This window comes from Neolamprologus multifasciatus, chromosome 17 (assembly GCF_963576455.1).
Source record: "Neolamprologus multifasciatus chromosome 17, fNeoMul1.2, whole genome shotgun sequence".
NCBI lineage: Eukaryota > Metazoa > Chordata > Actinopteri > Cichliformes > Cichlidae > Neolamprologus > Neolamprologus multifasciatus.
This window is the reverse complement of record NC_140455.1, coordinates 22,877,400-22,900,713: the sequence shown is the minus strand read 5'-3', so window position 1 is coordinate 22,900,713 and position 23,314 is coordinate 22,877,400. Positions and strand designations below refer to the sequence as shown.

At 39.9% G+C, this 23,314-nt stretch overlaps 1 protein-coding gene and 1 long non-coding RNA gene across 3 annotated transcripts in view; both read left to right on the top strand.

The window, feature by feature from the left end:
- Positions 1 to 22,984, top strand: part of pawr (PRKC, apoptosis, WT1, regulator) — a 70,083-nt gene extending 47,099 nt beyond the window's left edge. For both annotated transcript variants that reach the window (XM_085137470.1, XM_085137469.1), the window contains exons 3-7: positions 119 to 244; positions 7,234 to 7,268; positions 11,538 to 11,664; positions 16,316 to 16,420; positions 20,117 to 22,984. In XM_085137470.1, the coding sequence (XP_084993596.1) occupies positions 119 to 244; positions 7,234 to 7,268; positions 11,538 to 11,664; positions 16,316 to 16,420; positions 20,117 to 20,203 (480 nt within the window). In that variant the 3' untranslated portion in view covers positions 20,204 to 22,984. The remainder of the gene's footprint in view (positions 1 to 118; positions 245 to 7,233; positions 7,269 to 11,537; positions 11,665 to 16,315; positions 16,421 to 20,116) is intronic.
- LOC146499385 (uncharacterized) lies at positions 7,275 to 10,537 on the top strand. The gene is made up of 2 exons (XR_014870131.1): positions 7,275 to 8,674; positions 8,723 to 10,537. It is a non-coding gene; the product is annotated as an uncharacterized LOC146499385 (long non-coding RNA).
- Positions 22,985 to 23,314: the final 330 nt, after the last annotated feature.

Here is a 23,314-nt window from a genome sequence, read left to right as displayed (position 1 = left end):
GTTAGATCTGTGCGCATGAAGTTTTCTTTAATTTACCAACCTTGACACAGATGGTGCATGTAAACATAGTTTGTGTCCACTTCACTTCCTAATTTCGTCTGTCATCACCTTATCACAGAGCCTGGATGAGCTGGATGATGATGATGGCGGAGAGAAGGACAGGAGGGAGGAGGAGGAGCTGGTTCAGGCCAACACGTTTCAGAATGAGTCGATGACAGCTGACCCTGCCACTGGCTACTTACTGGTAAGAAGTGACATGACATAAAAAGGAGTGTTGTTTTTTTATTTTGCAAATCAGCCTCAGCACAGGATGTCCACAGAGTACAGACAGCATTTTTTCGCTTGTTATGTCTTTGAGTAGAGTATCTTACATATTGTAACATCAGTGCAGCCAAACAGAGACACTCAGAGCTCAGGAAGGCACTGAGAATGCTTAGTTTTTGCAAAAAAAGCTGCAAAACACAAAGGTGTCATGGTGTTTCATCATCAATGGAAAAAGAGGTTAAAGGCAAAATGTAACAAACAAAGCAGCTGGTGCAACAGTTCCTCATAAGTCTGGGTTTTTTAGTGGTCTAATTAACTTCTTTTTTTCTTTTTCTTTTCTTTTTTCTTTTTTTTTAAACACTGAGATGCAAGGTGTAATCAGAAAGTTCTTTTTTTGGAAATCAGTCCCCTCTTTATTGTGCTCCTGCTGTTTTCTCTGTGGAAGTCCTGTTCAGACCAGTTGCACTTGGACTTTAGAGAGACAAACAACTTCTGTGTCAAACCAACCTGACTTTCAGGTCAGGGAGCACTGTAATGAGAACTGGGTCTCCCAGAAAATCAATGAATTTTCAGCAGAAGAGCTCACAGTCTGCTCTTAACACCCTGCAGCACTAGAGGAAGGAAGAACTGGCACAAACAATTTAGACCCCAGTCTTTGCTTAAAACTTGCTCTTCCCAGTAGCTGTGCCTCCCTGACGGTTTGTTTTCCTCTGCAGGGCTCGCAAAATCGCTAGCCCGACGTCCCGGAGCTAGCCCGTCAGGCTATATGATAACCCGACGGGCGGGGCTGAGATAGATTTTGGTTGCCCGACCGGAGATATCGCTAGCTCCGGGACGTCGGGCTAGCGATTTTGCGAGCCCTGCTCTAAAATATGTTAAAGAGGCGTTGGATTGAAACACCGAAGCAGATCCAGCACACATCACTGAAGTTCAAGTGGTTAAAAGTGTGCCACCCAGGAAGTGGTACAGCGCTGACCAAGAGGATGACTTATATGGCCAAGTTAAATCTATGAGATTTTTGGTTAGTATGGCTGGAATCATTCCTAATCGTGCACCTTTTTACTTTTTTTTTTTTTTTTTTTTTTTGTGCAAAATTAAATATCTTTGAGTGTCCAGGGGAAAAATAGCAGTGTATAGACTTTATCTTGGCCTGTGAATACTTGTAGAGCGCTATTTTATAGACTAAACAAAAATAAAAGATAACTGATAATGATTAGCTTTCGTCCTGAACGTGAGTGGAAACGCAACAGGATCATCACATCCCACCACCGCTTAGCGTTAGCATAGTGGAGCTCGGGCCAACAAAGTAAAGGGCCACATTCATCAAATTTCAGAATCTGCAGAATCTGGTTTGTGTAGAAGCCGTCTGGTTCTTGAGAGTGTGAACCTGACACTGTTGATGTCTACAAACTGAATCTTTTAATCTTGGCAAGTGATTCTGTGTTTATTTAATAGAAGTGAGCTCTTGCAGAGGCCGTCTGGTCTTTGTCTAAGTCCAGCAGGTGTTCTGTATAACGAGGATGTAAATGAACGAGTAAAAACAGAGCCTTAATAAATAATACCACATTGGTAATTTGAGTTCTGTCTTTCACCAGAACAGGAGTTTATATTCCAGTGTATGTAATTTCAAACTCTCTACTAATGGACATGCATTGATTTTCAATATAACCTAGAGTGCAGAGAGGATATGAAAGCATCCAGCTGTGTACCGACGACTCAGACATCCTGTACGAAAATCATCTGACTGACATGATAATCGGCTTTTGAACGAAATAAAAAATAAATAGGAATATCTAATGGCTGTGCCGCTGTGTGACAGCTCGTGTGGATGTAGTGAGGAGACGCATTCCAGATGGATTGGCTGTTATGCATCAGCAGGCTTATTTTGTTTTGGGCTGGAACTGTCTGAGGCTATTTACGCGAAGCAAAGGCTTGTGCATGAAATATGTACACAAACAACCCCACTAACAGGAAGACTGTGACAGCACCTGCTGAGATGTGGCCTCAATAAAAAAAACTGTTTACATAAAGTGTTCTACATGTAAACAAACAGCAGGGAGTTCAATAGAATCAGCTCTTTGCCACGCATCCAGTTTTGTAGAGGGGAGGACCCTCGGTTTATAATTTGGAGCAGAATATGCCCGATCATGCATTGGCTGAATCTAATCTCACCATCTCCGTATTAGCTCTAACTCAGAGCAGATGTGGCTATGCAGGAACTAACCATTAGATGTCTCACTGTCACTCATCTAAAATTGATATTTCTATTCTCATGGGGCTCCGGTGCCAGCTTGTTCAGAAGAAGTCAGACTTGGAGAAAAAACAACAGGAGGGATACAATTCGATCAGCAGATTTACAGCAGAGCTGTCAGTTGGACATCTGCAAAGATGGAGCATGTTTAAAAAAAAAATAAAAAAATTAAAAAATAGTGCCGTTCCCCTCGGGCACCATTTATCAAATTCTGTGTCAGCTCCATGATGATATACAACATCAGGCCAGGCCTCTTAGCTTGTTTCAAGATATGTGGACAAAAAGTTTTTTGAAAAGAAGCTCCGTTCACCTTCTGTTCAGAGCTGTTTTGCTGCTAACTGCCTTCCCAGGTCTCAGAGCATTTTCCAACCAAAACAAGCTGCTCGAGACGCTCAGATGTTTCAAATTCAGCAATGCCTCTGTTTATAAAAGGGACCCATGATGCATTTAAATTAGTCTGAGATGTGTTCACTGTGTGTGCATTAGAGCTCAGACCCACACGGTTCTTCTCCTGCACATGTATAAGTATGATAATCAGAGAGACCCAGTGCAGGCAAGTGCTCCTTGTTATCAGGGCTTACCTCCCTCTGGTATGCAGGTTCTACAAGGAAACCTGTTCTAGTGATCTAGCAGCCCAGAACCACATGGAACATTCCTCTGGATCCTCTGCTTTTATTAAGGAGCCAGCTCCACGGCAGACAAGTTCAGCTCTCTCTCTCTCGCTCTCTCGCTCTCTCTTTTTTACCTGGAGAAAGCATATCCCCGGCAATCTTCATCCAGCACTCTTTAAGCCACATTTGCATTTTTCATTATCACCTTTCAACACCAAGAAGCGGTGCTGATGCAGAGCATCATGTCTGAGCAGCAGGGAAGTGTTCACAACCCGTCACATGGCGTTTCCAGCAGGAGCTGTGTTAGCAGCAAAGTGCAGTTCACTGTAGAGCCTAAAATAGTATTTTATAACATTCACACCTTTGTTTGTTCAAGATTATGGCTATATGGGCCAACCACCAGTGCTTATCTCTGACAGGCAAGCTCCCAGCAACAACTATGGGGGAGTTAAATTTGAAAAATCCTTAAATTTAACTTCTAATTCAGGCACTTTAGGGGGTAAGAAAAGGTCTTTTAGGAATCTGAAAGGGAGGACAAGAGGTTAACATGACTTTCTGCTACTGTTTACAGCGCTGCTTATAGGTTAGCCTTGTTTTCATCTCCAGCCTTCGATTTATGTTCCAGGTTGGCATTTTGACATCTATTTCTTCAGCTGGCATCAAAGACCCAGACAGCCAGTTGTGGTTAGCATCTTAATAAAATGTGTGAGAGGACTGCAAAACAGCTTGAGTATAACAATAGAGCGGTAAGATAAAAAATGTTAGCTTGTAATTGCAGCCAGAACCTGCAAATATCTCAACACATTGAGTACTTGCTGCTGTTTACTCAGGATCCCTTAAAATGCCAATCATGCATCTTATTTGAGCGTCTCTCTCCCCCTCTCTCTCTGTCTGTCAGATTTATTGAATGCCCCAAGTAAAATTGTGATTTTTATCAGCTTTGTGCAGAGAAACCGACTGAAGCCTGCGCTGTTTGGCGACTGGCTGGAATGAGATCAGCTTTTCATGGGCAGAGATGTTCTCATTTTCTTTCTTTCTTTTTCTTTTTTTCTTTTTTTCAATTTAATGAGCTGCCAAAACATAAATCTGTGACCACAGCAGCTCATAAATGTCTAAACCAAGACCTTTGAATGCGTTTCATCACAAATTCCAACTGGTGTTGAGTGTTGTGGAGAAGGAGCAGGTTACAAAAGCACAGAAATAAGTAGAGTGCTCAATTTTAGTGATAAAATGCTCATTTCTACGGTAGATGTTTGTCTCGGTGTATTCTTGGTAAGTGAGCGCTGCGATGTGGGTTGTAGGAGCTGTCGCTGTGCTTGAATATTCTAAATAAAGTTACACAGGCTTGTGTTGTGCGCAGTGAAGTAGTTGTACATTTACACTGTCTTGCAGACTCGTATCCCAAGCAGGTGGTTCACAATGCTCAGTGTGGTTGCTTGACAACAGTTGCGGTAAAGTCAAAGACGATTGCAAAAGTGCAAAGAAAACCTGTGATATAACTCTAAACTGCTGACCATTAACTGTTAGAAATACCTGAATTCAACTGAACAGACAGGCCGGTTGTCATCGATACAGTCCAGCTTTCTGCATCAAGATTTCACCAATATTAGTTTCAAATACTGCATCAGTGCAGAAATACTAAACATGATTAAAGTTAAATTTTAAAAGCAACCCTTTATTCCAACATCACAGAGTAAAACTTACCAACAGTATTAAAAGTCCTGGAGTCGTGTTATTGTAATGTACTGTTATTTTAATCTGATCATCTCCCGCACTGCTGTGATTACTCATTAAATATTCATATTCTTGCAGATAATTAATGGTGACATTTAAATTGAATATGTTTACCAAACTTGTTGATCATCCACCAAAAAGACGGAAGATATTTATTTATTTTCTACTATAGCAGGCATAAAGAAGAATATTGGTAGAAATAAATAACTTGTTCCCTCTGTGTTACTGACTAAAGCTGTCTGGAGTACTTAGACTGTGGTGCAGGATCGCGAAGCAGTGCAAGGTTCTGACAAAAGAGCAAATGATTTTAAAAAAGCAACAAGCAAAACAGTTTAATATATCTATAACCTATAGCTCTCTGCAAAAAAGGAAATTCAAACCTCATACTCATACTGATAAGGCTCACAGGGTCTCACTAAAAGTGTCATCATCCCTGGGTTCATCTTCTCGTACACGCCTAAGCTTGTGAATGGGATAACTTGAGAAGGAGGCCACGTAGAAGCCTTAAATTGATACCATAGGCGTATCTACTAAAAAACATTTGGACGAGTTCGACTCTCACTGACCTTAACCTTGAGGTCAGAGGTCAAATGTTCTGAAATTTTGTGAGTGCGATAACTCGAGAACAAGGTGACGTAGGATTTTGAAACTGATGCCATAGGTGTGTCTGAGGAGTCTGAGCGATACCATTGGCAGCTGCCACAATTTCTTTTATTTTTTCTTTACTCGGGCCATTCAATAAGGTGTTGCCTTGGCATGCTTTGCATTAATCACTACAAAGTTACAGAGGGTGTCACCTGCATGGACTTTTGAAAAGTACAGCCACACCTGAGACTGCATTACCCTGTGTGTTTGCTGCTCTTCAACAAACTGCAGGAGTGATGTCACATGGTCTCGCTTTTTTCTCTAACCCAGATGTGCCCTGGTACTGTAGAGTTTTACAGTGTAGAGTTTATTTGTACACCAGCAGACCTGATGTATAAAACTCGTGGAGCATCACCGGATTGAATGAGCTGAATTTCTAGGAAAATGTAAAAGCAAATGTTCTTTACTAAAATCAACATTCGTTGGACACCATCAAACTGTTTCTAGGAGGGTTGCATATTCTGGACATCTAGAGTTTGGAAGTCACAGCGTAAACTCACATTTACATTTAGACAGGTGTGTGTGTGTGTGTGTGTGTGTGTGTGTGTGTGTGTGTGTGTGTGTGTGTGTTCTTGACTGACAGAAAAATAAATAAATAGCGATTATAGCTCCATAAACAGCGTTGGATAATTTGTCTTCTGACCATATTCAGTTCGAACAGATGTATATAAAAAGAAGTTAAACTAAACTTTCTATAACACAGTTTTCTGAGGCTTGTGTATTATAGTTAAAAGGTACAGCAGTAGAATAGCATCTGTCTGCCTTAGAGTCAACTATTAATGAAGGAGGGAGAAGATCAAACAGCTACTGTAGACTTGGCCTTTTAGGAGCAGCTGTGGCTGCTGTTGGCTTACACACAATCCTACAAAAAGACAACCTTCTATTTTAATTTGCTCTTAATTCCCGGTGCCACTTCAACCAGGCCTCATGCTAAGATGCGCAGTATTTTAGTTAAAGGCCTATTGTTGCTACATTTTGCCCTCTTACTCTTTTCCATCTTTGTAAATCGATCCAGGGAAGAGATAAGGGGAGGGATTTCATCCACAGGTAATGGATGATTTGTCATTGAGGCACAGAGGCTGCTGTATGCTGAGAGTCAGACAAAAGCCAAGCTCTGACTGATAGATTGCAGCAAAGCCAAGGCTCCTCAATCAAATACGGGACCCTTCACTGCACAGGACCTTAGGAAAGAGGAGATGTGTATTCATCTCACACACACTTCATTTTTTCCAGGGAATCGCTTCTTTACCAAAAGCGTTTTTTATGGGGAGCATCACTGCTGCAAAGATCTAAACAACCTTTAGATCACGCAATAATGGAAGCAATAAGATAAATACACAACTACATGTTCCAAAAATGAGATTGCCTTCCACCTCTCGGGGCTATGGGGCTCCTCCTGAACTATTAAATGCAACAAAGCCTATCTATATATCAGCTCTGCAGTTGCAATTCACAAAGGTTCACAGACAACCTAAAGGCTTTCTATAAATGCCGCCCCTGATAAATTTCTCTCATCCTGTAGATGACTTTTTTTCTTTTGGTGAACCAATACAACCCAAAGGCAGATGAACAAAGCATAATGATGTCACCAAAATCACCCAGATGTCTTGCCGTTTCTCTCTGAAATCATTATTACTGTAGAAAAGTCAACTTCTTTTCTTAAAGCAACTCTTGAGTTATAGTTTTTGGACTAGCAGCATTTATCTTTCCTTTGTTTGTTTGTTTCAGGAGACTCCAAGATCTGGAAGCGGCCGCTACAAGAGGTGAGGCTCATATTTTCTAACCCCGACTGAGAGTGGAGTTTATCTGCCATAACATCACTAGTAATATGTCAAGGGAAGCACCAAAGGCCAGGATGAGAAAGAGCAGTTTGAGTAATTAATTACGAGAGCAGATTTCCTCCGAAATAGTCCGAGGGCCTTTTTCCTCATGTGTCACTGTTGTTGTTTTTTTTAAACATTTTTCTGCTCTTCAGTGCTGCTACTGTCTTGCTATCATGGTTCAAGAAAGCTGATGTGTTTGAACTCTGGTTGACAGGACACCATCTGGACCCTGGACACTTTGTCCGGGCCATCACTTCCCTGCTGTGGCTGGCAGGGAGTGCTCAGAGTAAATGATTTGCTTTGAAAGGTTTTGGTTCTAAAATGAGAGGTGCTGTTTGGTCAAGTTTGCTTTGGCATTTGATAAATGGCTTTCAACCTTTCCTTCTCAAACAGCCTAAAAAAACTCTTTCAGTTTCAGTTTGGACTGAAACCTCCTGGGAATAGCTCTACTTTGAGTTTTCATTCAGCTTACTGGTTTTTGCTGTTCTTTCTAAACAGGTCATCAAAATTAGTATTCTTTTAAGGGAAGGGCTCTTGAAACGATGCATTTTCCCTTCATTTTCCATGATAATGAAGTACATCACAGAAAATTGTTTGTATCATTTAGAGTTGACGTCCCTCAGCGTGAGTCCGCCGTGCATTTATTTTGCATTATTTGCAACTAAAGTGAGTGGTTGTGGCCAACCCTGACAGTCAGGTTCACCAGCTGACATTCAATCTGGCCATGTAATTATGGCTGCTGCTCTCATCAGCTGGGTTAGCCTCACTTGGACACTCAGCTGTTCCGCTACGGATAACCCACCAGGTGGGCTGGGCAACACAAGATGGCTGAATGAACAATTTAAAAACATATGTGGCGCTCTGATTTACTTCCCTTTCAGACCATTTGGTTTTTCCTTTTTAAAAACTCATAGTAACATGACACTAAATTCAAATCTGATTTGCAATCCAATCAGCTGCATCTCATTTATCATATTAATTTGCCTACTAAGAAAAACAATATAACAAAAATTGCACATCTGAGCATTCTAACCTACCATGCATCTACATTTTAAATGTAATGATTTTACATTTTACTGTCTAAAATCCAAAAACCAGCATTATCTTTCCTCGTCAGTGTTTTTGGAGCTTCCAGATGCTTCTTCCGAATTTGAATCAGAGCCCTTTTGCAGCTGACACACATCTATGAAAATAATGTGAGAAACAGCCACCAGGTCAAGGCTGTGTTTGCTAAAATTAACTTGTGCAGTGACACAAATGCCTCCCTCTGGTATGCACCCACCTGCTGAGAAGTCGGAGAGAAACACAGAGCAGTCTGAATGCACCAGGGGTTTTATTTTATTTGGGTGCAACTAAAAGAAAAATGGAAATGTGTTTACATTTAAGCCTAAAAGAGAAAAACTAAGTAACTTTTTTTGAGTTGCAAAACTAAAAACACTATCAGTCACTAAGAGTTTTCAGTGGAAAAATCTCCACAGAAGACGATGATTCAGGTCAGTTGGGACCATGCTTTTGACTTGTTTCATAAACTGACAAACATCCTGTCTAGCAGGGCAGGTCTGCTCCAGGTGCTGTGTGTTATGAATGAGGGGCAGTACTCTGGTGGTGACAAATTTTCACTGTCTAAAGTGCCGTCTTTCCAAAGGGGAGAAAAGAATGAAACTACATAAGCAGGGGACCTGAAAGATTGAAGACTTTGAAACCAAAGCACAACCAAGCTGCCTCTGCCTGCCTGTAATCCCAGCAGCCACTGAGATGACTGAGGAGTGACTGCACCTGTAAACTAGCAGCTCAAAGCAGCTCTGCATGGAAGCTGGCTTTATACTGTCTTGCTTTAAAGTAATGAGAGCATTAAACAGACGACTGAATCCAGTGTGCTGTTGCCTCCAGTGAAGTTTTGACTCATTCCACACACTGACACTTTTGTTTGTGCGGAGATGTTATTATACCTGTGACTGTTGCTGTTATTGGTGGTCTTGTCTGTGCTTTCTTCTTCCCACCTGCTGAGGCTCACAAGAATGTGCTTAGCCTCTCTCTCTAACTCCCCTAGACCTCAGCCTGTGGGGTGCTAAAGTGCCACGGTGTGATATTTAGTGACGAGGCTTCGGATGTTTAGGCTTGGATTAAACACCCACTGTGCATCTTGGGGAGTCCGTGTATTTGTGATGTTTGTGTGTAACTCTCGTGGATCTTTTTTTTGGGACATCATGGCATGAATTGCACAATATACGCGCCTGTGTGCTCGTGTGCACTCACGCTGATAAAGTTGCCTTGAAGAGCCACAATGAGAGAGACAAATGAAGTCCCCTTTATCTTGCAGACGAGCGTCAACAAGAGCATTTCAAGGACTCCTCTTGATCAAAAGCGCTGGCCGCTGCAATGTTGGCTCTGGGAGAATGAAGGAAAATAAGATGCTTGTTCTGTAAATGTCAAGGTACACAAAAATACTGCCTGTGCGTGTGTATGAGAAATGGCACTGCCGCTTCAATAGAGGAAAGAAGAATTTATATGTAGGAGCAGGATTTTAAGCCATTTATATCATGAGACCTGTTTTTGTTGTACCTTTATTCAGTTCCAGTTCATGCCAAAATAATCTTTGATCAATCTAGAGGAAGTAAAACCCTCAAGGACTTCTTGGTGAACTGGGAGAGGATTATGTAGGGTAGACTTTGGTTTATTTGGTCCATATCTCTTTTGCTTACACCGTGGCTGCTGTGGAGATCTCCTGAGGAAATCAGTTCAACTGCTCCCTGGCCATCACGCCAGTCTGCAAATTGCAGCCTGGTAGCAATGGAGGCAGGTCAGCAGTTGCCCTTGCAAGAAAGGCTTTGCAGTCAGAAACATCTGCTACCCTTGTAGCAGATGTTGTGTCACCCTCTTTTTATTTTTTTCATTTAGATGGAACTATATCAACTGCCGGCCCCAGCACAGGAACTATTTAAAGAAAATGCTAAAAAGCCTCATATCCTGAGAAATAAATCTCGCAATATCATCCAGCAATATCATGTTGCTGGATGCACTGGTACCTATGAAACAATTGGACCAAACATAGTGGAATTATTCTGATATGTTTAGACTCAAAAACAAGACCCTTGTAGGAAAAGTTGGGAGGACATCCTTATACAAGACTGCTGTTTTTAGACCAGCCAGCCAGTCAGCACTGAGACTACAGCCTTATTACTTTCAGATATCTACTAAACATGCCAAAAGGAAAAACAAAAACAAGAAAGCCGATCTTGTCTGGTTACTATTTTTTTTTTTTTTTTTTTTTTTTTTTTTTTTTTTAAATATTGGCATTCCGTGAAACTGAGCACTGGAGAAAAATAAACAAATTTAACAGTTTATACTCAGAGTTTCCACTGCTGTTTCTACGATTTCAGAGTTAAAAGTACTTGTTAAAGTTGTCTAATCATGCGGACTTCATATCTGGCAGGTCTTAAAGAGTACAGATGGTACAAAGGAGGTATTTGTCCTGTGTCTTGCCAGCAGCTTTCCTGTCTGTTTCAGCTGTAGAAATCTGCCAACCAGCCCCTTCAGACAACACACTGAATCCTACAATCTAAGTAATTTTATTTCCAGGGAGATTATATAAACCTGTCATAGTCTCTTGCTACGTGGGAGTGGGAGTAGTTGTAGTTATGAGGTATAGAGCCAGCATTTCATTCCCAGTTTCCACGTCAATAATTATTGGATTAAGGTCAGTAAGGAAATTGACTGCACATGAATATTCTATTCCCAGCCGCCCCAGACTCTGTCTCTAAGCTTAACAGCAGGGACGCACAAGTTGCCACTGCCATTCCTGAGCCTATTTGAAGTTGTAATATGTAAATTGTTTCTTAATCAGAATCCTTTTTATACCAAAGTTGCACATCCTTGATGGCCTTCATTAAAGGAATAAAAAGGGAGAGGGGTTTTAATAATGCATGCCTAATTGAAAGAGCAAACACGCAGAAGATATTCCCCACCTGCTCTTTTGATGATGGCTGTGTCATCCGTATTGAAGTTTTACAATGTGGGTGTGATTCATACCTTCAAACGGCCACAGTGTGAATACACTACTGGACACTTTGAAAAGTAGAAATCAAGCTCAGATGTTACTCTTTTTCTAACTTTCATTTTCTTTTGAAGTGTGGCTGTGTATAATGTGAAGTATGAAATATTTTGATGCATTCAACTTACAGGCTCAGCAATATTGTTTGTTAATAACAGCTTTCCACAAATGGGGTTGGAGGAGGACACAGGCGGGAACAGCCGACAGCGACACAACCGCCACGGCCGAGATGGAGGAGCTTCAGCACCTGGAAGTCTGGAGAAAAGGATAGAAGACCTGGAGAGGGTAAATAGACTGACCTTATATCAAGTCATATTACTAGTCGAACCTCGTCCACATAAACATAACCCAAAGAATATTATCATTTAAAGAAATGTTGCATTTCTTGATTTTTTTGAAGTTGACTGTGAAGAAAAAGTTAACATTTGCCGTAAAACTTAGATGTTTTTATTTATTAAAGACACAAAGGTGAGTAAATGTAAGCGTCTGCTCTGGTTCAGATGAGTCAGAATACATGTGTTGGCAGATTTTATAGTTTCCCTGCAGTGATAAGGTCAACACCTGTTGTTCTTGGCAGTCCTTACCTATCATATGAGCTTAATATTTACTGACAATCTGCTGATTGTTTTGCTGTGGATTACTAGAGTTGATCTAATTCTTGAGTATTTAAAAAAACTTTTTTTCAAGTTAGTTTTAGTTAGTTTTTTCAGTCCTTAATTTTATTTCTTCTTATTGTAGATTTAATTCCTATCTCCATATTATAGAACATATAGAAGTCAATATCATCTCCTCAGATTTGTAGATTTAATTTTAATGAAGTTTAACTGTCAGATATGCGAGCAGAGGAGGGTGGTGAGTGGAGATTGGGTTAGCATTGGCAAGTTGCCATCCTCAGATATCCCAGGATATTGTTGACTATCTGATCTCATAGTTCAAATTCACTTTTCCCAACCTTTGGGGGGGGTGGGAAGGTAAACTTGCTTGTGGTCATGGTTGGTTGCCAGGTGGTTATTGACCAATCTTTAGGCTTACATGGCTAGGGCTTTACCAGATGGTTGCCAAGTAGTTTCAAAGCCTGAAGATGGCATATCTGCCACAAGGCCAGGAAACCTAAGTGTGATGTCCGAATTATATTTGGAAATGCAGCTGTTTAAAGCTGGATTGGTCTAACACAAAAGTTGATGCACAGGTTAGATTCATTACAACAGGACTTGTAATTGTTTGTTTAAAAAAAAAAAAGATCAAAGATCGGCGATTGAGAGTAAAGCTGAGCTTCTAGACTTTTCTGGGTGTTACTAAAACTACGTTCATCCCCACAGAACACCATGGAGATCTAAAATTGCTGAGGTAACATCAGTTATTGACATCTATCAAAATTCTATAGCGTCTCAGTGAACCGTGAGTCAAGGCTGTATCTTTTGGCCAACTTGAAAGCCTCTATCAGTAGCACTTTGTTAGGATGAAATTCCACTTTGAGTCCTTTGTGCAGCTGCCCAGGTTCTACATTTTCTGGCTGGAAACTGTGGCTCTGCACTTACAGAAATTCTCCTCAGTGTTGTTGAATAGATGACCTTTCTCAGTACAGATATGTCTTTTCTTCCTGCACCGCTCCTATCAGCCACTCAGCCTCTCCCTGCTCCCACTGTAGAAACTCAACTTGGAATCAAATGTCACTTGGGTGGCCTTATGAAAAGTCATACCTCCTGTGACTTCAGCATGAAGCGGTTTTGTCAAATGTCCAGAAATCATATTTCACACATATTTTTGTCATTGTTGTTTATTTCACTTTTCATTCCAGATGCAGGTCTGCTCATATAAGACAGCTGCACCTAAATCTCAGACTTCACTGAGACTTCAAGCTCTCAGTGGGTAGCTGCGGTTGAACTGTGGGGCTGTGTGGGCAGGGCACGCAGACACTTACCCCACAAAGGGCCTACAGCTGTTTTGCCCTTTAGGGCCCAAAATGAGTATTCAATGAACCATTCCACAGTGGGTTTACTCACAGAAATCCCATGCGGGCACTATTTAGGCTTGTTATTGTGGAGCCCATAGCAATTTTGCCTTTTTGGCGCCCAAGAGGGAATTCAGTGTGGGTAACCCACTGTAGGTAGCCCACCGAAAACCCACGTGGGGCCCATTTGGGGTCACCATAAAGATTTTCTTTGGGCAACTAGTGCATGTACCTGCTGTGGTAGCTTTTTGGTCTAAGTAGCTCTTTTTTGTTTTGTTTTTGTTGATTTTTGAAGAACATTCTGGTCAACACTTCCTACCAGTTGGTGGCAGTAATGTACCATGGGGCACATGTGGGCCCTGGATGGGGCACCTCTAGGGCAGCCAAAGCCTAGAGTGTTGATATACAGTGGGCCTAAAGTAGGTGCCCCCTTTTAGGGCCCCTCTCTGCTTAGTCTGGACAGCCCACAGTCAGCTCACAGTGCGGGGCCCAGATGTGCCACATTTTACTCTGGTGCAAGGCCCATTGTAGGCCATGTGGGTCTGCAAACTGGCCCTAAAGGGGTTGGTCATTAGATCGCAGGTCCTTGCTTAAAAATAAGAGATGTTTGTTAAAGACTGTATATATCTTTCACAGAAAAAGCTGAAAGTATCTACATGTCTCCTTTAAAAACAATGAAAAGGTATTGAATGCTAAGTCATGGGAGTCATTCCAGATTTTGGAAGTCCTTTTTCCCCTCATTCTACTCACAACCCGAGCTGACGAAGATGATTGTATTAATCAGCTGCGGTCTAAGATGCTTAGGGTTCGGGTTAGAACTTTGATGATTATTGTCCACTTTAAATAATTCACTGAATGGTTCTTACATGAAAATGAGCAACTTAGAAAGCAGAACCAACATCATCCTTTTTGGTCCCCATAATGCTTTGAGCAGATGTAATATTAGCAAGCAAGAAACATTCTGGGGAAGTGAAAATACAATGAAAATTCCATATTCAATCCATATTTGATTGATACCCATATTTTACAATGTTCTGGGGCACAATGTATTTTGTGCAGTATATTTTTTAATTTTTGCACAATGGACAGTATTCCCAAACGCTGTTGTTGTCAGATGACAGACATTCAGAATAAAAGAAAAGGAATATTCAGCTGGTATTGTTGTATTTTATGAAAGAAACAAGACAAATGTTTGTTCAGGTGTCTTTGAGAGGAGATACAATGCTGCACTTATCTATGGTAGCTTTAAAAGTCATATTATGCCAGCTTTGACTATTGCCATCTACTGTAGCTGCATAATACATTTTTTTTATTTAAGCAATTTCATGATTATCTGGAAGAGCCAGAAAGTGAAACTACAAAGTCCTGGTTTAATCTTCATTACCATGATAAAATAGCAGCAGTTTGAAAATGTGTGCACATTAACTTTCGGTTTATGATGTGCATACAATCGTTGTCTCTCTCAGGAAGGCAATATCCATTATTTCTCTGTGGCTGTTAGAGGAGGCGGACAAGAACACACTGGCTTTTAAGTACAATTTGAAAATAACACAAAAGTACTATATAAAAGAAACTATTAATGCATTGTTCACTGACAGTCTGCGTGGATTTATTATTGTGGGTTTTTGAAGAGTCTGTGGAAGTGGGAAATAGAAAATTACATACATTATTGAAAAAATGTCATCTTACAAAAAGTCAATGCAGTTGACTGTTCTTGACACCTTTTTTAATACCAAATGTTTCTGCTAGTAAAAATATGATTTCAATAAAGTAATCTCTTTCAGTAGACCAGTGCAGAGGCTCATTTCATTTCCTTTTTTTTAACTGGTAAATGTAGCTGCTTCACTTTTACTTTTGGCACTTATGCCTTTGTAAGATCCAAATAAAAAGCTGTCGCATGTTTTTCAGAAACTGATTTTAAAAATACAATTTTAAAAAGCTGAGAGTTGTGCAACATCTGGCAACAAATAAAGTTAATTAGTAATGTGATTAGGTATAAAAGGAGCATCCCTGGGAGTTTTTCACGAGTGGAAGGAATTCAGTTTTATGAGTGGCTCTGATGAAAGTTCAGCAACTTCCACCCCTCTGTTTTATTCTTTGCCCATGCAGTTCAGGATTGCAGGTGTGCTGGAGCCCGATCCAAGCTGTATGACAGGGCAAGAGGCATGGTGCAATCTGGCTGGTAGCCAGAGCTGACAGAGAGACAATCATTCGTACTCTCATTCGCTCCCGACACCCAATTTAGAATCACTAATTAACCTAACAAGTATACCTTTGGAGTGTAAGGGTAAGCTTGAATACCCAGAGAGAACTCACCCAGGCGCAGGGAGAACATGCAAAGGGTGCTAAGAGAGTTTCATAATATCATTAAAGTCTGAGTCTAACAATCCAGAGTAATCTCTGTATGCATTGGGCATAAACTGTGAGTCCACAGGTGTTGCTGCTTTAAAAATAGCCATGCAAAATTTGCTGCATGGGCTCAGAATCACCTATGAAAACCTATGTTAGTGAACCTAGGTCCCCACTGCACCAAAAGAAAGCAGTTTCATTCTAGCAACCCTTATTTTTCCAGCCTTTTGTTGCCCCTTCCCTAACTTTTTTTTTTTTTTTTTTTTTAAGATTACCATAATCAAAATGATCTAATATATTTCTGGAAACGCTAAAAAGTCTCGTTTTTAATCACTTGATATGTTTTCTATGTTCTACTGTGAATAAATATGAGTTTAGAGATTTGCATCATTGCAATCTTTCCCAATTTACTGGATTCGGGTTGTATTTATCTTGATTAACTTCATTTTGTTTTCCCTTTCAGACAGCAATGCTCCAGGGCAACTGTTTCGATGTATGAAATTCCAAATCTTGTGTAGCTAAACTAATTACAGGGCAGATTTCCTGGTACACCTCAATGCAGATTCCACGCACTGTTTCTTTGTGAAAATATTTGCCTTTCATGTAACTATGTGTGCAATCTGTGTGCATTTTCAGGAGCTGGCCAGAGAGCGTCAGGAGAACGCCAGGTTGCTGAAAGCCTACCAGGACAAAGATGATCTCATTGGGAAGCTGAAGGAGGAAATCGACTTGCTGAACCAAGTGAGCACAGCCTACATAATTTTCTGCTCTGATGTCTGATATTTTGAGTGTTCCTTTGTGTTTGCATGCGTGGGCGTCTTGTGGGGGCTGTAATCATCATCTGGCATTTTACTGGCCTTGTGTGTAATAGCTATGTGTTTTTCTACACTGATTATCCTTGCAGTCTATCAGAAGCTGGACATAAACATACTTTTTTAGTTTTGAATTTATATAACTTGAAACACAATGGGGGAAAAAAACTTACTGTAATTTGCAATTTAAACACTCTGAAACACAAGTAGTTGTAAGTATTAAAATTTGTTGCTCCGTGTAGCAGGTAGGTTCATATGTAACTGATTTGTCAATCATGGTGTCACCACTGAGCTGTTTTTTGTCAGCCTAAATTTGAGTCGTCTTGGATGAACAGTGAAGGATAAACAGTCCTCTTTGGCTTCTTTCATTTGGTTTATGCAAGTAGTTTTTGTTGAATACAGCAAAAAAGAAAGAAATGATGAAGTCCACTGAAAATTACTTTTAACAGCTGTGTTCACGCTTTTTATCTGCATCATGGTTTTTTTGGACCTTTCTGGAGAATGAGTCTGAACTGGGCCTTTACAGTTCAAAACCCTTTGAATTGAAACTTTCAAAATTAATTTTTTTTATTGTGTCATTTCTCAAGGCAGGCGTTGCCGATTTGCAACAGTTAAAAAATAACAACCTGATTACCCCACATACATATTTTGTTTTTTTTACTCAGAAGTACCACTGCAGGACTTGGTTGTGCATTAGCAACAACAAGTTTAATTTGAGCCTGAGAGGGTTAACAGTCAAATCAAAACAGTAAAATTCAGCCATGAGCCAAACTAGATGAACAGTAAATTACAACCTAGCCAATTTCAGCCAATCACTGAGGTATTACAATCAGCAACCATTTATTATAAAGTGACTTTCACAGTTGGGCTCCACATTCAAAAATGAAATTGAAGTTCACCTTACACCTCTGGGTTAACTTTGTTGATTACAGATTTATCTTAATTATTGAGTTGCTTTTCATGTTGCTTGATAACCAGTCTACTACATAGACACCACATAGGAATGTATAAGGCTTAATTATGTTTGGATAACAGTCCATTGGTTGATAATATAATTAATATTATGGCATGCTGTTTAGTTGTTTGGTACAATCTTTCCAAATGCACTTCTAGTATTTTATTTCACTCTTACTTTGACCTTATTAGTAGATGTATGTCTGTATATTGCATCTAGGCAGTTTACAAAGGTAGCTTGCTAACTAAGCTCACTAACTTTAGTAACCTTGGGCAATCCACAGCTTCTCATCCCATTAAGGTAACATCTGGCTCTAAAAAATAAACAGCATAGCAGTGACTGTCTATTAACTTTGAGAGTTCATAAGAATAAGATCCAGTAGGTGATCTTACTATATCCGATGTACACTCTATGGAATCACTCTTCTTTAGCTGCAACACTGTGACGAGCAAAGCAGAAGAAATAATAATGAAGTCTACTTTCACTCCCAACTTTTCAGATTTGGAAGCTTGGTCTTCCTTCATGGAGTATTTTGATGTCACATGTTAACAAACTCGGAAATGGTCTTATGTTTTGTCAGAATATTTGCTTACGGAGACTAATATTGCTATAGCGTACATGTGTGTCATGGTGTCATTGCCAAGATGCATTATGGTTACATCAGAAATCCCAGTAGCATTGACAAAGTGGTAGTATTTGAATGACTATGAATGAGAATGGGTTTAGTTAAAAGAATCTTATTGTAACTTCGTAAACTGAGGCCTATTTTGAAATAACAATGAAGAGATGCATGCTGTTTTTGGCAAAATCTTCATGGCAAAAATAATCAAAGTCAATAAAATATGAACTCTTATATAGGCTGAACGGTTATTAAGAGGAGATTCAAATCGGGTTAAAACACATTTGTAGATGAGGTGATAATATTGAGTGTTTACAAAGGCAAAAAAACACCCATTTCTCACTGAAAAATGGAACTAAACAGTTCTCCCTCAGGAAGATCAGTTAAGACATGAGAATGGCAAGACGAGCGATAATAAGTGCTGCTGCTGCAATTATAGTGAGAAGAGCTTTTGACAGATCTCGTAACTATCACAGTCTGATCATTTCACACTAAAGTGAACCCAATAGCAGGGGTCAGGTGTGCTTTCACATTTGGCTTGATGGGTTGGAGTGTGTTTTTTGTTTTTTCCTCTCCCCCTTCTTTCACCTCATGCTGCACGCAGGGTGAGAAACATGTTGGCTGATGGCTTTATATCCGTAGTGAAACCTCTCCAAACCTTCTGTACTTGCAGCTTTTTACTGTGTTTTCTGGATCACGAGTCTGGTGGGTGGAAAATGATGTACATTTTTCTTGCTTATTATCTAAATGCTTTTGTCATTATCAAACACACTGCAAAACTCACTGCAAACCCTAAAAAGAGCACAATATACAGGAGGCATCATACTGATAGCATCACATATAGGAGAGGTTGGCCATAAGAGAAGTGATTTATCCAAGGATGGTTAATGCAGGGAGCGAGCCATCAGAAACGTCCCTGAGAGAGGCTCCTGCAGGGCCTGATGTTATAGCAGGAGATAAGAGTTGATCCAGTCGGTGTCTCTGCAGAGTAAAATTGAACCCTCAGTCACTGTAGAAGTTTATTTGGGAGAGAAAGAAGAGATAAAGCTCAACTGCTGGACGTCTTTCTCCCCACTGATATGCTTTGAAAAGAGTCTTGCAGAGTGTTCAGTGAAAGCTTACACAGTAAATACTGATGGGCTCATCTAATGAGAAAGAAAAAGAGCTTTTATATTTCCTAAAGGTTAAATCTGCAACAATTGCCCTTTTTTTTTTTCTTTTCTAAGTTGATATAATATTCTTAGCAAACAGCTTTTTACTTGCTTATCACTATTACTCAGTATAGAGTTGTTACTTAATGCAGCACTAGATTCTTTAGGTGATTGTAGTGTCTACATTAAACTTTTGAAGATTTTTCTCTGGAAGCAGCTACGTGTTACAGGCATCTGTCAGACAGGTGACAGCTATCATGTTTTTGAGTCTTTAAAGTCTTCAAATGTCTTAAATTTGCTAATAAAATTGAAATCAACTGTATCTATGTGGCGCCAATTCACAGCAACAGTCACCCCTCCCACCCCGTTTGTGAGCGGCAGATCAAGTTATCTGCGTCTTGGTGCAAAAGAAGGGAACCAAACCCCACCTCTCTCTTGTTAGTGTCTCACCTTACATTAGTCTTTACGTCCCTTTTTTGCCGCAGAGACAGCAAGCTGTGTTGTAAACCTGTGACCTGCTTAATTTGACTTTTTAAGTCCCTCCAAGTGTTGTTCAGCTCATTCCCAACAGTCATGCAATCATGGCCGGTGATGGAAGAAACCGAAAATGAGGAGTGTCACTTTGATGAGACAGCGCTGTGGCAACTTAGAGCTTCTCTCATTTGCAACTAATTGAAGCTGTTAATGTCTAATTTGTTGCTATCAAGGCAGCCCAAATGGAAGGGGAGGGGGGGGGGAACCTGGCAGCAAGCAATGCTCATTTTAACTCTCAGACGAACACTCCACAACCTGATCAGGCCTCTCAGCGGTATAGAGGCAGGGTCTTGAATATTTATGTGGTTAAATGGGTCCTGATGGAACTAAACAGAGAGATATGTGTGTGTTGTGCCCTTTTCACAGGACCTGGATGACATCGAAGATGAGAACGAGCAACTCAAACAAGAGAACAAGACTCTGCTGAAAGTGGTAGGCCAGCTGACAAGGTAGAACCAGATCCGGCACAACAACCCAGCAACTCTGTTGTCTCCCCTCTCCAAACCAGCCTCCTGCTCTGGGTCAAGTCCAGCAGGGTCACCTTTTATGTGTTTGAATCTGTGTTTTTTGTCTGTTAGAGTGAGACTGTAAATCAGCTGTCATCTGAGGCGCACAGCCTTAAAATGCATCCCTCCTATCTGAGGAGGATTATTCCAATTGTTGTGAAAGCTGAACTGAGTGGTGGGGATTTTTGGTTATCCTATACATATTATATGTAAATGTATTGTATATAGGCCATTTAGATTGTTAATTTTTTTTTTTTTGATTTCTGATAAGGTCTTTAAAAAAACAAAAAGATGCTAAAATACATTGAATGTATGTGCTACAAAAACAAGCGCACACAAAGTCTTTTCAACCTTTTCAAACATCTCCACAAACTACACCCAACACTCACACAGGTAAACTGAAAAAGATTTCCATTGTTGCAATGTTTGAATTGTGTCTGAAGCCAGTGCAGTGCTGCTGTTTAGGACCAAATCCAATATAATTATTGCTACAGTATCAGCAGCCAAAGTGGGCATAGTGCCTTGCAATGCATGTGAGATTTTTTTTTTAAATGGTTAAAGCCTGGTGCTTTATTAATGGACACTGGTGCCAGATTTACTTTCTTTCAATAATTTTTTGGTACATCTTAATCCCACAAGGGCTAATCTGGAAAAAAAATTGCATTTTAAATATATCCCATTTAAACAATCAGTTTAAAAATAATATCAATAAAATGCTTTACTCATTTCAATGTTGACATCTTGAGTATTATAGCTGACACTTCGGAAACGTCTTTGGGTAAAATCCTTGTCTATCATATATGTGGATTCATTTTCTTAAAAGATATTTTGCTCTTGTTTACAAGTTCAGCCTTTGTGATATTTAATAGATGTTTAGTACGGAGTGTTCTGGACCTTTAATATGCGGTTTAAACAGAATTAATTGGCAGTTTGAAAATTGTGAGAGCAAAACTGAAGACACTGTGCTTAAAATGTTTTCTTGCAAGAAAAACATCTTTGTAAATCCAATGTTTTTGGAAATCTAAAAGTTGTTTATGAATTAAAAAGGTTTGCTTATTCAAAAGTTTCATAGCAAAGATGCTACATCTGACCTGTTCCATGTAGACTGCTGTTTTATAATGAGCTATATGAATTGGCAGCAATTGATATGCTATGATTGAAGTACTGAAGTTGGGACTATACAAATGTTCACTGATTTTCTATTTTTTGGAAAACAGTATCAGTGCTCTTTACCAGGGATGTTCCCAGCATCTAATTTTACTCGTCACTTAAATATGAGGGGGAAAAAATCAGAATAATAAAGTATTTGAAGATGCATTTGAAAATCTTTATATTCTTCAGCAATCTGACTATATTTTAAAAATGTGCTAAATGTAACACTTTCTGGCTTGACTTCAACATATTAGATCAGTTAGCTGAGTGTGGCTAAAGCTAGCACCAGCAATAGTTTCTCCTTTAAAGTCCACAAACCTGTCTAAATGAATATAGCCATGTAATGTTCTGGCTATGTGTCACTTTCATCTGATAGAGTGGATGTAAAACCATTAATTCTCTAGGTCCAAGTACTGCATGATTAATGCAGTGAGATCGAGATCTTATTTTCCACCTTACTCTTTACAACTTCCTGTCACAGAGACAAAGAGGGTTGCTGCCATATGTGAATGCTGACTGGGTGTGTAACCTTTTTAGACACAACGATTGGCTGGCACTGTACATTAATAAAATGTGGGGGAAAAAATAGGCTCTCTCATATATTTTGGTTGCCACTTAGCAGGGCAGCATTATTTAGGCCCCAGTCACACAGGCCTAGAGACCAGTCGATGAACGGCTAGTAACTAGGGAAAAATTGGTATTTCCTGACTGGTTGGCAAGTGGTTGTGGGAGGTTGCCTGTGAAGTCTCTTGGTGAAATTTGTCACAAGGAATTATGTTGCTGCACTAAAAGAAAACCTTGCAATCGCTCCGGTCACTAGCAGAATTCTGTAGTTCCCTGTAGTTTGCTTGGAAGAGGAGTTATCTGCAAATATTTGCTAGCTGCTCGCAAAGTGGTTGTGAAACAAACCGGAAATGGAGACCATTTGCCTTAAAATAAAAATGAAGCCTTTTGAAACATGTCGATTTCGGCAATAAGGCACAACTTTTACTTTGAAAGTGTCTTACATATTTCTTTGTAGCTCCGACCCGTGAGATTCAGGTCATCGGTAAGCAAAGCTTCTGCTTTTGTAAACAGCAAATTTGGAATAATATTTTAAATGATAAATTTTACTTGCACCTAAACTATTTTTAGGTCTAATATCTACAGTTTCTTTATTGTAAACCTGCTGTTTAATGACACAGAAGTAACCCCATATTTTACTTCTGTTTTTCTGCCTTCTAGAATGCATGGAGTGAGTTAGTGTTTTTTTTTTTTTGTATGATAACCAAATGAACTGAAGGAGCATACTGTTTGAAATGCATCTCTTTTGTTTACTCAAGGGAACAGGCTTTGATGGTAGCAGAATTTTACTTTCTTATTTTATTTAGCCGCTCCTCTCCCAGCGAGGAGGTGCACGGTGATCTCATGCGCTGTGGCAAATGATCTTTAGGCTCACTGCTTCCACATACATTCACATGTTTTGGGGTAAAAATTATCCCCACGTAGACAGACACCACAGACCCATCTCTCTTTCCACTGCATTATGCATGTACAGAAGATTAAGTCATTTAATAAAAGTTTGATTATCTCTCTCCTCAGTCGACTCGCTTGTGTTCATTAAGACTAATTTGATGTGATGATACCGTGCCACTGAGTCGGTAATGCAATGTGACGGTGGCGGGGAGTTCAGTTCCTCTGCTTAGCTTTTAGTACACACACACACACACACACAGGGCTGATGATGATTCAACATGCCAATCATCAACCTGGATGTGGCTGGGACACAAAAACCGCCATCAACCACACACAACTTATTATACTGTTGCAACGCTGTTACTGTTGAAATTCCCTCACCTACTGACAGTTTAAGAGGGAAAAAAAATCTATACAGGAACCATATTAGGACTAATATCAACTAAATTTC